This window comes from Caretta caretta, chromosome 11, assembly GCF_965140235.1.
Source record: "Caretta caretta isolate rCarCar2 chromosome 11, rCarCar1.hap1, whole genome shotgun sequence".
Taxonomy (NCBI): Eukaryota; Metazoa; Chordata; order Testudines; family Cheloniidae; genus Caretta; species Caretta caretta.
Genome location: NC_134216.1, coordinates 74,362,842 through 74,381,224, shown reverse-complemented (window position 1 = coordinate 74,381,224; position 18,383 = coordinate 74,362,842). Strand labels below are relative to the sequence as shown.

General features: G+C 43.3%; 1 protein-coding gene across 12 annotated transcripts in view; it reads right to left on the bottom strand.

The window, feature by feature from the left end:
* HDAC4 (histone deacetylase 4) overlaps positions 1–18,383 on the bottom strand; it is a 475,906-nt gene that overhangs the window by 52,667 nt on the left and 404,856 nt on the right. For all 12 annotated transcript variants that reach the window (XM_048870012.2, XM_075118165.1, XM_075118166.1 and 9 more), the window contains one exon: positions 6,782–6,828. In XM_048870012.2, coding sequence (XP_048725969.1) covers positions 6,782–6,828 — 47 coding nt within the window. The remainder of the gene's footprint in view (positions 1–6,781; positions 6,829–18,383) is intronic.

Here is an 18,383-nt window from a genome sequence, read left to right as displayed (position 1 = left end):
AAAACAGGTCTCACTAGGGCAACCGATGCTTGATATTATCAAATATTCCTATTTAATTTCATTCTGTTTTTTATTTAAGGGCCTTTTTTTTTTAAGTTTTAATTTTTCTAGGCTTCTTTTGTCAATCAGAAATTGAAATGTCTTCAGAGAGTCAGATATCCAGTTAGAAATTCTCTGGGTGGAGATGTCATGATCCCTGACTCACTCTGCTATCATAATAAACAGTCCCTGGGACTTTCTGATTGGTCTTGTTCTCTGCAGGTAAAGGGCCAAAATCCACTGCACATCGAAGGAATGGGGTCTATGTTCTTCCACTGATGGCTACAAGGAAGGCGACCTTCTTGGAGAGAAAGGACATGGAGCAAGTAGCTAGAGGCTCAAAGGGGGGGCCTTGTTAGTGCTGCGAGAACAAAGATTCAGGTCCCACTGGGGCATGATCTTTTGAGGACGTGGAAAGGTACTTATGAGGCCTTTCCAGACTCAGTTGATTAGTGGGCTTGCAAAAATGGAGTAGCCCTCAATAGGATGATGGGATGTGCTAATCACCACTAGATGGCCTCTCAGAGAGCTGAGGGAGAGACCATACGTCTTTAAAGACAGGATATAGTCTAAAATGAGGGAAATGTCTGTGGCTTCTGGTATAATGCCTCTTAGTGTGTCCAGGAGGAGAAGAATTTCCATTTAGCCAGGTAACATTCTCTAGTAGAGTCTTTTCTGCTATGAGAAAGGATGTCCCACGTGGCCGAGGAGCATGCCCATTCAAAAGACAATGCCCATTCTAAATCCAAATACCGTGCCCTGAGGTGGAGGGGTTGTGGATTAGGGTGTTTGCACTGGATCAGGAGGTCGGGAAATGCAGGATAGTAATCGGTGGACGAGACAACGTGAACAACAGGTTCAGGAAAGAAATGTATGGGACAGAAGGGGCTGATCAGGATGACCGTCGCCCTGTCTTGTTGGATCTTGTGCAGCAAATCCATGGTAGGAGTGGTAGTGGAGGGAAAGCATATTTGAGCTCATCTGACCAGGAGCAAAGGAGAGCATTGCACTGGGGGTGATAATTTAGGGATCCTCTGGAGCAACAGAAGGCACACTTTCTGTTAGTATGAGAAGCAAATAGATCTCTGGTCAGGGTTCCTCATTGCATGGAAATGTTGTGTTGCACGCTGTTGTGGAGTTCCCACTCGTGGTCGATCGCAAAGTGTCTGCTTTGGGAGTCTGCAAGCACATTCTGCTTCCCTAGTAGGTAGGCTGCAGATAGAGTGATCTGATTGGTGGGGCACCAGTTCCAGAGATTGACTTCTTCTGTGCACAGGGAGGCAGACTTCGCTCCCTCTTGCTTGTTGATGCAGAATATGGTAATAGTGCTGTCTGACATTATCAGGACATACCAAGAGTGGATGAATGGAAGAAAGAACTCAGATGCCTTCTTACTGCTCGAAGACATTGATGTGCATTCTGAACTCTCGAGATGGCCAAGTCCCTTGTCATGAGGTTGTCTATATGGGCTCACCAGCCTATTAGGGACGTGGCGGCAATAATGGGTTTTGTCCGGAGAAGAGAGGACAACGGGACTCCCTCCAGAGGATTTGTCCACCACAGGAGGAAAGACAGTACCCTTGGTGGGAACTGCGAGCGGAAGGTTCATAGAAAGACAGCTTGGTGAGCATGCCGACTGTAGCCATGCCTGAAGACAACAAAGATGGAGTCGTGTGAACGGAGTGATATAAGTGCAGGAGGCCATGTGGCTGAGTATGGACAGACATGTCTTGGCCGTTACCTGAGGAGGATGATAGGAGCTATGATAAAGTTCATAGTCCAGAATCTGTCTGTGGACCCTTGTGGTGATACACCCTTGTGGTGATAGAGTTCAAAGTTGCCCAGATGAAATCCAAAGACTGCATGAGGGTGAGGATGGACTTTTCGATGTTTACACTGTGAGGAAAGGAGGTGGAGCATTACAGAGGTCAGTGCAGAGGCCTCTTGGTGGGAACCTGGTGGTGAAGAGCAACTCATCGAGGTACTGAAAAACAAGGAGGCCATCATGACTGACATGAACTGCCAACCCTGAAAATACCTGGTTAAAGACTCTGGGGGTGGTAGCTATCCCAAAGGATAATATTCTGTATTGGAAATGGTCGGATTCCACCATAAATCTGAGACAACATCTGTGGGAGGATGAATATCGACATAAAGCAAGCATTTTTCATATCAAGAGCCATGAACCGCATGCCTTTTTCTAACGATGGAATTATCGCTGCCAATGTGACCATGAGAAATTTGAGTTTTCAGATGAAGTGGTCGGGGTGATGGCGGTTGATGACTGGTCTCCACCCACCCCTCTTCTTGTGTATTAGGATGTAGGTCAAGTAAAAACCTGTTCCGTGATATAGTGGAGGAATGCATTCTATTGTTCTTCGTGGCAGTATGGAGCTCAACTCTTGGGTAAGGATATTATTGTTAGAGTGGTCCCTGAAGTGGGATGAGGGTGTTTTTTGGAGGAGGTAGCGTTACAAACTTGATTCTATAGCACAGTGGATGACTTTTGGCACTGCTTGTCCATTAGCATTGCAGTCCAAGTGTCCAAAAAAAGAGTGCTAGCTGACCCCTGAATGGAGTAGTGGGGTTGTGAGGTGCTAGGCTCAGTGGTTTGTGGCTGTTGGGCTCACGTCAAAAATATCTTCTGATGAGGGGTTCAGATTGAGATAGAGGCCAATGGGGGTACAAGGAAGTGGGACCTTTGAACCTTCTGCTTTTTGCATGGCGGTTTGTAGGGTCTCTGGCAGTGTAAGTGTTGAGACCTGTACAGCAGTGTGGTTGGCAGCCGATGAAACTTCATCTTAGGTGCAAGTGTGTAGATGCCCCACAATCGAAGGGTAGCCCTAGCCTATAGGGTGTCTAGTGACACATCTGTCTTTTGTTTGAAGGGATGAGATTCATTGAAGGGGAGGTCCTTGGTGTTCTGGACCTCCCTGGGTAACGCTAAGGCATAAAGCCAAGACAGTCACTTTACATAACAATGGCCGTAGCCATGGCTCTAAAGGAAGTATAGGCCACATTGACTGCAAATTGGAGGGCAGTTCTCGCTATTAATTTACCTTCCTCAATGAGAGTTTGAAAATGGGTATGATTATTTTGTGAGAGGTTGTTGGTGAATTTCTCGAATTTAGTGTAGTTCAGGAAATCATATTTAGCCAACAGCGATAATTGGCTATCCTCAACTGTACCATGGAGGATGAGAAAACTTCCTCTCCTGTAGATCTAAGCGTCCTTTGTTTATCTGCAGGTGTAGATCTACAATGTTGCTGCTTGAACCTTTCCGAAGCAGCCTGAACCACAGTTGGGAGCTGGCTGCAAGAATAAAAATTCTGAGCCCTTAGCTGGCACATAATAGTGCATCTCCACCCCTGTGGGGGTGGGAGCATAGATGTGTGTATGGAGGGGTGCCACACACTCTTAACTGGCTCCAGTATGGCCTTGTTCAGAGGCAGGGCTATTCTTGTAGACCTGAGGTGTGGAGGATGTCCAAGAGCTTGTGTTGGGAGTCCTGGATTTCCTCTAGTGGGATCTGAAGTTCCCTGGTGACTCTGTGCAGAAGTTCTTGGCACTGCTTGAAATCATCTTGGGGGGGGGGGGGGGACGGGGATGTTAGAGTCACAGTGGAATACAATTGGGACCATCACTTGAAGAAGAATTAAACCTTTCATCCTCAGACTAAAGGACCAATGGAGGAAGAAGAGTCCAGAACTGCATCTTTAATGAAAACTCTATGCCACCATATCTTTCTTTTTGAACTAGGGGGCTATTACCTTATGCACCTCTGAAGATCACAACTGCAGTAGCAACACATAATGAAAGAGGCAGTCAAGTCAAGGCCCACTCATTTGGGGTCGTATGCTCCAAACTAACTCCTTAAACCCCACTTGGAAACAAATCAACAGCCCTTGCCCAGTACAGATCACCAGTGTAATGTGCTCTCTCTTTGTGGAAAACACCTCTTAATAAGAAGGCGGATGCATTTTCTGCAATAGGTTAAGTTCCTTGGTGGGCTCATTGTGTAACCCCATGTATGGTCACTGCAGTAGCCTAACCTCAAGGTGACAAAGGCACAAATCCACACCGAAAGGGAAGATTTATTCAAGTATGCTTCGCCATTACCTGGGCATTCCGGAGCAACAAGGAATATAACACAACCCCCAAATTGTGAACCTACATTACAAGTACTGGGTGCACTTCCTTAATCAAGGCTACTGCCATTTCTTCTCCCAAATTTTCTTCCACCATTATCAGAGGCTTGCGTGGGTTGAATCTCAGACTAGTTCTCATTCAAACCCTGATCCGAGCCAGTTACTCAATTGTCCTGGTAAGGTCAGAAAAGATGGAGACAGAGCTTGGTGTCATCACCACACTGAAGGCTGTATAATGCATTCCTCCTTACAAACCTTCCTAACAGCCTTACAAAAGGAAGAATGACAGAAGCCTCAGGGCAGTCAAGCAATTGTCTAGTACTGTGCATTTGATCTTCATCCATCACCAGAAAGACACTAACCAGAGCAGTTTCAGACCCAAGCCTGAAATCAGACTGACTTGGGTACAGAGAACCTGAGGCCTATAACAGTCTTGCTTCATCGCAACCTCCCCAATTATCTTTTCTCACAAACAGTAGAAATGACATCAGTTGATATTTCACTAGATTATTCATATCTGCACATGTCAACAGATGATTTCTGAACAGAGGCCTTAGGAGTGCTGCCTCACTGAGCCATACGAGCCAATACTGAAGCATAGAAGCTTTAGCACTGTTGCGATGAGACTCTGTTCTACAACTTTAGTGGCAGACAATATAGTCAGGATCCAAGATATTTTATTTTTTAAAAAAATCAAAAACAAAAAAACCTACATGACAATGCTGGGTGGAGGGGCAAATCCCACACTTCTACTTCTCAAACTGTGGGTCGTGACTCCTTCGGGGGCCACAAGGTTATTACGTCAGGGGTCACAGACAGTCAGCCTTCACCCCCAAGCCCCATTTCACCTCCAGCATTTACAATAGTGTTAAATATTTAAAAAGTGTTTTTAACTTATAAGGGGGGTCGCACTCAGAGGTTTGCTGTGTGAAAGGGGTCACCAATATAAAAGTTTGAGAACCACTGATCTAAAGGGAATTCATACCGGAGAAAAGGAGAACCTATTTTTCTGTATTAAGAAAGGAAGTGGCAAAGCTACCCAAACAACAGGCTAATTATCCCAGAAAGGGATTTGTTTAAGGCATATTTTTAGGAAAAATCTTAGATGTCAGCTTGATGTTGATAGATAGCTATTAAAGCAACTATATTCATCTTGGGCAATCTATACACGCTATTGTACCATCAGTATGTCTGAAACAGTAAACAGATATAAAAGATACTCTGAGAAAACTGGCATCAGGATGTTAACTACATGAGTACAAATACTGCACACATCATCCATGGAATAGTTTCAGTAGTACCAACATCATGGGTTTTTGTTTCAGAACTTAATTCCTTCTGTGTTCAGCCCAGTTGCTGTCTCTGCTAGTTACCATTCATTTTCCATTTGCAAATGATAATTTTTGCTTTGAATGGCATGCCTGGCTGCAGGGCAGAGTAAATCCAAACCTTTTCAAGTGCAGCCAAAAATTTGCCATGAATTAGGAGACTGCAGTATATTTACAATACAAAATAAAATATCTCTAGGAGTGCTTGATGGTGGTGACGATGGTATGAATAAATGCAGATTTTTTTTTTTTTTGGACAGGATAATTTTCAAAGGAGCAATTTTGCAAAGACTCAGGAAGAAAACAATTTTGTTTCATTTCCATAACAGAATCCAGACCTCCAGATTCAAGCTCACGAGCTATAATTATGTATAAGAACCACCAATGTGAGGTTTCAAACACAATGCCTTTTCTTTTCTCTTTTCTTTTCTTCCAGATTATTTTCTGTATTGTCACTCTATGCAAAATCTTTATAGCAGAAATATTAGCTTGAAAGAACTCTAGGCTTTAGAGTTTCATCTCACTGTATCTATATGTTAACATTATGGAAGCAGGAAAAAATCCCTTTATTCATATGCAGTTTTGACTGCTGAAAACTGATGTTCAACTAACTGTTCATGAGGGATGGAAATTTTAGTCACCTCTTTCATAATTCAGGCATGATTGTCCTAGACTCCACACTGAAGGATGCCAGATGCTGAAAACTACAATTCTCTTCTGCAGTGCAACTTGCAAGACATTTCACTCCAGAACAGTCAGGTAGCCCAGAAACAAAACCAAACTACTGCTTACAGCAACATCTAAGATATTATCCTTCAACCACCATTGTTTTAATAAAATATTTTCCACCTGTAGCACTATGTAGGCAGCTCTGAAGCACAAACAAGCCCCCTACACAGTCTGAGTGACACAGAAAGTACATCTTTCTTTCTCTATATCTGCAGCACATTGTTGATAGTTATTTTAAAATGTAGTCATCTAAACCTTAAACATCACTGCTTGGAAAATGAGGTTTCTCTGCTAAACAGTCAGAGACAAAGCATGCATAATAGATTTCAGTGCTCAAAATAGTTAAAACTCTCACACTGCTTTTGAAGCAACACATGTGAGGCTGTCACTGCAATCCCACACCCCAGAAGGACCCTGTTTATGGATAACATCTGGTAGTAATCATCTGCCTGGCAGAAAACAAGGCAACAATTTTTGTTACCATTGGGGCTCAGAGAACAAACAGGGCATTATTTACTCATTAAAGAAAATACTTACTCCAACACCACCACAAGGGAGCCTGACAAACATTGATGTTATAGAACCTGTGGAAAAAATTAGAGCAGTAAGTTATCAAAAAGACAGAGTTCACAGGTTTGGTGGATGATTTTTATGGTAATGCTGAAACCTTTTCTAACACAGTGACATGCTTCAGTTTTATGACTCTGTGTTGAAAGGGACACAAAAAAGATGATATTTCAACATGTGCATATATAGAATATACAAGAGTATGAACTATACATACCTGCATGGACAGTTCCTAGATTTCAACCAATCACAGTGAATATAAATAATGAGTCTGCTGAAGTCTTGTTCATAGAAATAAAATTGGTAGCAATAGTAGTGACTGCTAATAGTGAATCCTGAACACGTCTGCTGAGACTAAGGCTGCAGTGGGGACCTGCTACTTTAAACTAAAGGGGAACATCAAAGCATGAAAAACCTAATTATTAGCTGATTGCACTTGTTTATTCAGAACTCCATAATATGAAAATTAGTCAATATAGTACAAGAGATTTTTGGACTGTATTAGACACTTTCTGACAGTGCTATTAAAAGAGACAAATACCATAAAATAAATAATTAGCCAGCAGAGAACATGAGTTGCTTAAGACAGAAAGAGGGAAACCACTTTAAGAGTTCCAGAAAAACAGAAAAAAGATGCTGGGAAGACATTGTGAACTGATGAGAATCGCAATGTTATTTTCTCTGCCCATACATCAGCGATAATATTCTTTGTGCCTCAGAATACTACATCATGATGGAATGTAATCTCGATAGCTGTAATATGCACAAATCTTGAACAAAAAGTTCTGAACAGAGAACATCTGTATTACAATTCATTACTATTATATATACAGTGTGTATAGTTATATCTATATACACACGCATATACAAACACATGGCAGGAAGAAAACGTATATAAATAGATACACCCACACACATTAAAACCCTTGGAGCGATTTGCCTGATATTAGTTAGCTCTGACTACATTTAGGTACATCTCAGCCAACAGTGAAATAAGTTTGATGGAAATGTTTTCACCAGATTGGGTTCTTGTTATTCTAGTTGGTCTATATTGAAATAATACAATGGAGGAAGTTTCCTTAAAATGCAAACAAACTCCTTTGTAGATCATGCAACAACAGTGATGGAAAGCACACTTTAGAGTCTGAGAACCATGCTGGAGTGAAACGTATCTCAGACACTGCTACATAAGTTTTCCCCTTCAGCTGAAAGTGAGGTTAATACTTCCACAAGATTCATTGTTTGAGGAGATCCATATGGAAGTACTCACATCGCCTTGCCTGAGATCTCCGGCCACATCTTCAACTGGTAATCCACCTATTATTTAATATTAATTGTTCTGACAACATTTTATGTTTTCAGTGCATAGATTTAAAGTAGCCTTATTCGCCTACATTTAAAAGCTGTTCTGCAAGTTCCATAGCATTACGCTATCAGATAGCAGAGGTGCCTATATATTTCATCCAAAACTTTCAAGGGTGGTAGAAACACCTAAGCAAGTTTACATATCCTGCCAGGAAAGCCACGAACTTGTCACAGCTAACCATGAACTTCAGACACCATCGGATAAATTGTATTTCTAACATAATAAAAATATTCAAATTTTACCAATTCAAATGTCAGTAATGGATTTAAATAGGTTTCTTCCATGTTAACAGAGGATTGCAAAGTCTTTTAAAATTTGTTTGAAAGATTCAAAGATGATTCAAGAATAAAGCAGTACAATTAATTTGTACTAGACTTCTACAACATTTGAAAGAAACTGTTTATAATGCTGAGAAAGTTGAGATGCAGACTTCCTGGTTTCTCTGAATAAATGCTGCTAGAATAAATGACATCATAGCCATCAAGAACATAAATGAAAAGTCATTCCATGCAAGCCCCTTGTTTTCCTTTTCTCAGCTTTCTAAATGGCTCCCTTTGGGCTGAAATTCCCAACTCCCAGACCTATTTCAGGAGGAAAGTTCAAACAAAATCAGTTGATCCATTTTAATGGCGTGAATGGTAGTATACACATCTCTATTAACAAAAGTAAAGATTCTCTGCATGCCAGTAATTCAAACACAGGTTTGTTTTTAAGCTTCAAACTTGCTGTGGGTTTAGTCCTTTGATATATTTTAAAAAACTTGGGTCATAAATTAAGAAAGCACAATAAGCAGAAATGGGCTTGCTTTCAGGAATATTCATCTGATTATAACTTCTCAAACTGTTTTTTTTCAAACACATCGAAGACAGCTGTTCTCATTGTGAACTAGATCCATCGCAAAAGTAAACTCTAAACCAATGCTGGGTTGTTAAAGACATTCTCATCCTCTCCATCCCTGCTCCAAAAAGTGGCTATCTACACAGGGCTTCTGGAAATGTCCCCGTTCCAAACTTATGTCCCAGCTAGGCTTATGAAACCTGCAGTTTTCTCCCCCCTACAACCCAACCCTGTGCATCCGTGGCTGCCAGGTCCTCAATTTAATTTCTCTCTGCAGGATGACTGGCAGCCATATTGTGCTGTGATGTGCCCTTTTCCTTTGTCTCTGTGGTTATTGCTACACAGAATAGTAAATGCTGGCAGCTACACGTGCAGTGCATGACAGAACCATGACAACAGCAGGAGCTCCACACTAGGAGAGGCCAACCAGGTAGCGTGGGCAGGTGGTGATAACATATGCAGTAAAGGGCAAGGATAGTCACATGGCTTGGGAATGAGCCGCACATCCATGGCACCGCATAACTCTGGGCTAAGTGAGCAGGGAAAGTAAGCTACCTGGCAAGGTGGGAATTCTCTTGTAAGCTCAGTTAAGCCTCTAAACTACTGGTGAGCCCCTCCCAATGGAGGTCCCAGGGGCCCTCCCATGGGTGCTGCATGCTCCAGCAGGGCATTTAAAATGGCTCCTTAGAGAGTTGTGGTACATAGCTAGAGTACACAGTACAGCACCACATGGGCTCCAACGTTATCCATGAATATTATTCTTACAATCAATTCTCATTCCATCAGAAACATTACCCCCATCAAGCTCATCTCTCATTCACTCTTTTTCTGTTTGCTCAACAGGGGATTACTGATTTGCTTTAATGAAAGATTTAAGAGTTGTATTTTTCTTGCTGTAAGCCAAGAGACGCCTAATGTCATTGGAGCCTAAAATGGTCCCATGGGTAGAAATCCCATGTCACTGCACTCTTCAGCTTGGGGTTCTTTGTTTTATGGGGGCTGGATTGTGTTAATATTAGATTTAAAATTTCCGTAACTCTGAACAAAGTGATGAAAAAAACCGGTTACCTACCTTTTGTAACTGTTGTTCTTCGAGATGTGTTGCTCACGTCCATTCCATTCTAGGTGCGTGCGCACCCATCTGCGCAGTTGGAGACTTTTACGTTAGTGGTATCCGTACGGTCGGCTGCAGCGTCCCCTCGAGCACCGCGCTCATGTCAGTATATCAGGTGCCACGGACCCTTTGCCTTCTCAGTTCTGTCTTGACGGCACCTCTGACAGAGGGGCAGGAGGGCAGGTAATGGAATGGACATGAGCAACACATCTCCAAGAACAATAGTTACAAAAGGAGGTAACTGTTTTTTCTTCGAGTGCTTGCTCATGTCGATTCCATTCTAGGTGACTCACAAGCAGTATCCTCAGAGGTGGGCTCAGAGTTCACAGTCTAGGAGCTTGCAGTACTGCTCTACTGAAGCCAGCATCGTCGTGGGCCTGCTGGGTAAGTGCGTAATGGGATGTGAACATGTGGACAGATGACCAAGTTTCTGCCCTACAGATGTCTTGGATAGGCACTTGGAGTAGGAAAGCTGCGCAAGAAGCTTGCGCCCTTGTTGAGTGGGCGGTGACAATCACCGGAGGTAGCACTGTCACCTGGTCAGAGTAGTAGCGAATTGAGGCAGTGATCCAAGAAGAAAGTCTTTGAGCGGACACCAGACGACCTTTCATTGTGTTGGCCACAAACACCTGCGTAGATTTGGGGAATGGCTTGGTCCATTCAATATCAAAGGCCAGCGCCCTTCTGACATCTAGGGAATGCAGCAGACGCTCCTCCTCTGACTCATGTGGCCTTGGAAAAAAGACGGGCATACAAATGTCCTGGCCCATATGAAACTGGGAGACTACCTTGGGCAGGAATGCTGGGTGTGGACGCAGTTGGACGTGGTCCTTGTAAAAGACCGTATAGGTAAGTACCCGAATCTCAGAGACCCTGTGGGCCAAAGTGTGCAGGCCCAAGGACTGGAGAGTAGCACGGGAGTCTTTAAGGCCGTGGAGCTGTGCATCAGTCTGCTCCAAGAAGAGCCCTGCCCTCTCGAACGGGAGATCGTGGGGGTAGTCTGCATCTCCTGGGACAGCGCGGAGGACTGTAACCAGGAGCTACGCCTCATGACCAGTGCAGAGGTGACCACTCTGGCCACCAAGTCTATAGCATCTGAGGCCATCTGGAGGGCACCTCTCGCCCCTGCTTTACCCTCTTCCACCAAGGTGGCAAACTCCTGGGCTCAGTTCTGTAGAAGGCCTCATTGAATTTGCTGATGGAGTCCCACAAGTTGAAGTTGTACCTGCCAGCAGGGTCTGATGGTGAGACACCCGAAATTGCAGGCTGGTGGTTGAATAAATTTTTCTGCCAAATAAGTCCAGTCTCTTGGAGTCTTTATTTTTGGGTGTGCCACTGGCCTGTCCCTTTTGTTCATGGCAGACACTACCAGAGACCCTGCTGGAGGGGGGAGGGGTGTACTGATAGTCAACTCGCTTTGCTAAGACATAATATTTCTTTTCAGCTTTCTTGGAGGTAGGCAGAATGGAAGAGGGGGTCTGCCACACAGACTTGGCACTTTTCAGGACCCCTGGTTGGACAGGCAACGTGATCCAAACTGGAGTGGAGGCATGACATTGAAGAGGTCATCAGACTCCTTCACTAGCTCCTTGACCTCCAAGCTCAGGTTAGCAGACACCCTTTTGAGCAGTATCTGGTGCTCTATGAAGTCGTCGGGGAGCGCTGCTCGCTTGCGAGGGGCCCGCTACTGGCTCGTCTGGAGATGATGAAGACTGTACCGCAGGAGAGGGGTGGCTTTCCCTTGCCTGTCCAGGGATGGCTCCTTGGGTGTTGGGGCCCGCTGTGCCGCACCTGCATCGGACTCAGCACCATGCTCCTATGCTGGATCTGACTGGGCTGGAGGCAGTTTGTCTGATGTGGCCTGAGAGGAATGGTGGGAATACGGGACTGGCATGACAGGTACACCCCATGGGCTTCAGTACTGCCACTGAGTGGGCCACTGCCCCTCCTGCCATGCCACCACCACCGCTGGGACCATGCTGGTCTCACAGGCCATCGGTGAGGGGCTGAACTCTCCCTCCGACTCAGACCAGTGCCCTTCCGGCAAGCAGGGAGGAGCGTAGATACCTGAGTCTGTCGGCTGACCCTTGTCGGTGACCGGTAAGGAAGGGGTGAGGAATGGTGCCAGCCCAAAGAGCGGTACTGGGCAGTCAGAGACTGGTGCCGTGACCGGGAACAATCCCGCACTGAGGGGGATTGACGCTGGGGGGACTGCCTAGGAAATGGGGATCTGTGCCGCAGCGATCTCTGGCAGGAGGCCTTGTGGTACCACGGGTACAGGGAATGGCATCATGACTTGGGTCCATACCCTGGGTCTTCTAACCAGAAGCCAAGGCTGTGGTGAGGGGGATCAACGCCTGAAGTCCGGGGACTCTCCATTGCTTTAGAGGGAGGCTTACCCTTAGGATCTGGGCCTTAACCGGGTCCATTGCCTGGCTTGGCATCTGCGGTGCCAGCCAGCCTACTTGGTCCTTGCCTGCCAGGGCTGCCTTGGGCACAGGGGTCCCCTGCCGCTCCCGGGAGTCGGATCCCTGGCTGGGTTAGGAGGTCCAACCACAGTGGTACTCGTGTGTAGCTCCGGGGTGGGCACGCGGCCTAACACAGGTCTTTTGCCTGAAGTCTCCTTGTCTTGCGGTGCCAACGGGCCCTTGGGCTTCAGCCGCTTCTCGGGCACCGACGAGGGGGAACGGTGCCAGGTGGGTTCTGGTGCCGAACCCAAGTACTAGATGTGGAGTCCGATTGGGAGGGCTCTGAGGCAGGATGAAGCGCAGCCTCCATGAGGAGGACCCTCACGTGGAGATCCTGCTCCTTCTGAGCTTGAGGGCGAAAGGTTTTGCAGATCCTGCGCTTGTCTTTTCTGTGTGATTCCCCCAGACACTTCAAACAGCTCTCGTGGGGGTCACTAATGGGCATTGGCCAGGTACACGATGAACATGGCTTAAAGCCTGGGGAATGGGACATGCCCCTCTCCAAAGTCCCAGCCAGGACTCTAACTAGTAAAACCATTACCTAACACTTAATGATCAAACGAAGCACCTAACAACTAACTATAAAGGAGACAGAACAATGGGCTGAAAGAACCGCTAACACTCTTGCAGTGCAAGACAAGGTGCTCCGACCAACCGTCAGGGGCGGTAAGAAGGAACTGAGAGGGTGTAGGGTTGGCAGCGCCTGATATACCAACTCATGAGTGCGGAACTCAAAGGGGCACCGCAGCTGATCCTACGGATACCACTAAGGCAAAAGTCTCCAACGACTGTGCACGTGGGGGTGCACACACCTAGAATGGAATTGACATGAGCAAGCACTTGAAGGAGAACTAGCTTTGTTAAAGGAAAACAATATCCGCTAGAGAATATGTAAACATTTTTTTGGTTGGTTGGTTTGGACTATAATACATACCACTTTGATAACATATTGCTGAAGGATAATCTCTTCAGCCATTCGTTCTGCTATTCATTTACTTTCATGCCATCTCCCCTATTACTTCCTTTCCCCATCTCTTTTCTTTCTCTCTATCCTACTTTACCTGTGACCTTTTGCCTTCCTCTAATTTTCGTAATTTACTTATAAGTATTCGCAATATTTTAATCCTATCTCTTCTATTTCTCTGTTCTTCCCTGTCTCCACTAGAGAGACACTATTGTCTCACGGATGTCCTCCCCACCCCTACCACAACCTCCTTCCAAGCATGTATGTCTGTGGAATCTCTATTCTTTTCCAACAGCTACTTATGAGTCTTTTCAGTTAAACGCTGTGAATGTGACCGATCACACACTTCTAAATTGTGAATGTTGAGGAGGAATGTCTTTCATGGTTTACATTTAAAAACTGTCATTGTAAATGGTTAAATCTAAGATCATAGAATCCTAGAATATCAGGGTTGGAAGAGACCTCAGGAGGTCATCTAGTCCAACCCCCGGCTCATAGCAGGATCAATCCCCAATTTTTGCCCCAGATCCCTAAATGACCCCCTCAAGGGTTGAACTCACAACCCTGGGTTTAGCAGACCAATGCTCAAACTACTGAGCTATCCCTCCTCCTCAAGATCTCCCTGGTAGTTTTAAAATTTCAACCAAGAAACATGTACAAGTTGGCAAAATTGTCCAAATTGTCAGAGTAGGCGAGTTTCAGCCCAGAAGGGACTTACAGAACAGAATGGAAGTCAGTAATTGTCAAGCTATCCTCTAAACAGGGTACAATTTTAGAGATGTGACATGCTCTGTGTTTAGAATTATGTGTTTCTGAACTGAAAAAGCAAGGATTTTTTTGAAAACAAGTTTTCCCTTTTCTGATTAGTTTATACATGTGGGCAAAGAGAGACTGTTTCAAAGTCCTGTCTAATTGGTGTTTGCTTTTATCTTATATTTGTGTATTTATTTTTTTCTTTGCCTTAAAATTACTCTGAAGTGTTTGGAAATTTTGATTCAGAAACTTTCTTCTGAATGCGAAGTAAAATACACGGTATTATATGTTTGGTTTTATGGGGCTAATTATTTTTGAGGTATGATTGCAGGATATATCACTACTTTTGCCAAATCAGGGCCACTTTTTCCTCTTTTTCATTATGTGGAAATCCTGTGGCACAACCGGGATTTCTATATGAAGACAAAGGGTAGTACGCGTCCCAGTGTGAACGTCAGGTGTTAGGGTTTTCAGTAATAAGAAGTACTACTGCGGCAGGTCACTGTGGGGTGGTAGATTAGTCTCTCCTTGGCAATGTGGCAAAATCTAAAGGTCTAATATTCCTGACTACTGTTTTTCTATGGATTGCAATTTTCTATGGATTGCAGCTGGCAGGGGCAGCTATAAACTTAAGTGCAGGTAAAGGGATATAAGCAAGTATCAAATACACAATGAAGAATAGCAATAATGATAGTTTTTTTAAATTAAATTTAAATTTAAATTACATTAAATTAAAATTTAAATTAAATTTAAATTAAATTAAATTTAAATTTAAATTTAATTAAATTTAAATTAAATTAAATTTTTTCAAATTTAATCAGTGTTTAAAATCAGTAAACAGGAAACTCTGATTTAAATCATCAATTTTAATTCTTGTTCTACATTTGTACTTTTTTAGTTACTTTCCTAAAGAAAGATAGATTCTCACTTGTTGATATAATTTGGTACTAATTTGCTAACCAGAAAAATATAGTATATCTATACACATTTATTTAAACAATTATATAAAACTTAATATACGTTTATTCAGGGTCTTGATTTTTTTTTTTTTTACACTTTTTGTTAGAGAAAGGTGAATGACATTTCTTATTTACTAGATAATGATTATCTGGTTGAAATAAAAATTTGATTTTTTTTTAAAAGGCTGATTTTTATGTACCCTTTGTGTTGATAAAATACTTTATATCTGTCAGGAATCTTAAGACGGCATCATGTTTCTGAACAGTCAAAATGTGTAAGTGTGCCCATCATGAAAACAGACATCTAAGTAAAACATTTAAAACTATTTCTTTTCACAACAGCAACGAACTTAGAGAAAAAGCAAACAGCATCCGTAGATGGATTTTACACTGCGTGACTCGCAGGACAATTTTCCAGCAGGGAAATGATGAAAGTATAGAAAATGGTGAAAAGTAGATTGGGAGCTTTTGTTCTCCCTGTCTTGTACCAGAAGAACAAGAGGACATTTAATGAAACCAAAAGGTGCCAAATACAAAACTGTTCAAAGGAGATACTTTTTCAGATAGTGCATAATTTGACCATGGAACTCATAGCTACAGGAGATCATCGAGACCAAGAATTTAGCAAGATTCAAAGAGGGAATTTTATAATATTTATAATAATAAATTGACAATGTACAAATGTGATATTTATAATAGACTACCTAAAGACGATTTGGTATTTACATGCATAACAAGAATATCCAGTTATAATAACCTGTATGAAAAAAGTAGATCGGAAAGGATATTAAAACTCATGCCTCAAAGTTTAAAACAATCTCTAATTATTAGGGATTAGAACGAGACCTTTATGGGAGCAGATTAACCCACATCTACCTACTGTGCAGTTTTTTCCATTTTCCTCTGAAGCCGCTGGTGCTGGCCACTGTCACAGACAGGATACCGGACTAAATGGACCATGTTTCTGATCCATTCTGGCAATTCTTATATTCCTATGAATCGTAAGTGCTTGGAAAATGCTTGGATTACATCACAGACCTCAAGGCAATCCAGACCTCAAGGCATATGGGTGGGGCATAGGCAGCCGTCCTTCGCTTCTGTACTACTCCAAGTATCAGATACACCTTTGGAATAGCACTCTTCTACCTAATAAACACCACCCCCAGCTGCCCACGTTTTTGATGGCATGCTCGGTTTCATTTAAAAAAGGTGGCAGTCATGATCCAGTGGGGGAGAAGATGTATATGTTGCTTATTTGTCTAACACAGAGCAAGAGTTTTATACTGTCAAAGACATGACGTTTGACTTTCTTTACAGAGTGCATGTGCCACTCACACAGCCAGAAGTTCGCAGCTCAGATTTCTCTGGATTTTGAAGAGGTGGTAACTGTCTCAAACTTAGCAATAACCACAGTGCTGGCTAGATTTTTAAACACCTGCTGTATAGTTTTCCTCTTTGGGGTTTTTACGTAGCTACTGAACTTGGAGCAAAGCCTTGCCAGCTCTCTTACTGTGAGTATTAGCTCCACTGAAGACCATCAGGTTAATCCCCTTTTCACACCATCAATCCCAGCTATGGTTTTCTCAAACTGCAGATTCCAGGACCATGTCTCTTACTCTGGACTCCCAGATGAGAACTTCCAAAACTATTATTCAAACCTATCACCTGATGCTGGTAACAGGCACTTGAAAATTACAAAAGAAGAGAAGGTGTCTGCATGAGTATACTCAGGTAAGACGTTCATTTAAATGTGACTTGGGTGTTACTGGTACAGTCTTTTTCTGAGCAGCAATCCCTAGTTTGTACAGTAGGAAAGAGGGAAAGTCTACAGTCTATGACTAATATACTCTTCCTTATTCAGGAAGGCTCCAATCTTCAGAGGGAAAAAATAACCTCAGAGGATCCACTATATAATTACAATGAATGCTTTGCCACTCAGCCAGTAATACTTGGAAAACAACCTAGCAATAAACAGTTACTCTGCAGATCTTCCTTTTCCCACCCAGCTCCCAGGAACTAGCTTGGTGAAATGAGCACTCTAACAGGGCTGCGTAATTTTAATATGATACATATCACATATAATACACACAAAATTCATCCACTTGACAACAATGAAGCATGGGACCATCAGAAAAAGATGAACATGGGACTAGATGGGTTAGGGGACTGGTAAGGGGATACAGAACCTTTCTCTTTTAGACCAGTGGTTCTCAACTGGGGTACTTGTACCCCTAGGGGTACGCAGAGGTCTTCCGGGGGTACATCAACTCATCTATATATTTGTCTAGTTTTACAACAGGCTACAGAAAAATCACTAGTGAAATCAGTACAAACTAAAATTTCATACAATGACTTGTTTATATGGTTCTATCTATTATACACTATATGTAAGCACAATATTTATATTCCAATTGATTTATTTTGTAATTATATAGTAAAAATGAAAGAGCAAGCAATTTTTCAGTAATAGTGTGCTGTGACACTTTTGCATTTTTATTTCTGATTTTGTAAGCAAGTAGTTTCTGAAGTGAGGTGAAACTTGTGGGTACACAAGACAAATCAGACTCCTGAGAGGGGGACAGTAGTCTGGAAAAGCTAAGAGCCCTCTTTTAGATCACCATTTCAAATCTGCCTGCGGTCACCATCTCTCACCATCTGACAACTGTTTGATGGTGTGAATCCGGTTCTTAGGGGGACAGGACCAGCATCACAAATTCTATACACCAGCTGGTATCCTGTGACAAGCACAGCAGAGAGTCCAAGGGTAAAATGGGTATGGAGACTAAACTACCTTCTCCTCCTTGGTGGCAGTCCCTCTAGGTCTTTGGCACTTTAAATAGAGGAAATAAAGGTATTTCTATATTGCAAAAAAAAACAAACCACGGCAGTGAGTCTCAGGAGTCTGGGTCAACTGACTCGGGCTCACTCTACAGGGCTAAAAGTAGCAGAGTAGACATCCCCACTCGGTCTGGAGTCGGGCTCTGAAACTCAGTGAGGGAGAAGGATCTTGGGCTCCCACCCGAATAGGAACATCTACATTGCTACCTGCAGCCCTGAAGTGCTGGCTGAAGTCACCTGACCCAGGCTCAGAGGCTCACTGCCATGTTTTTT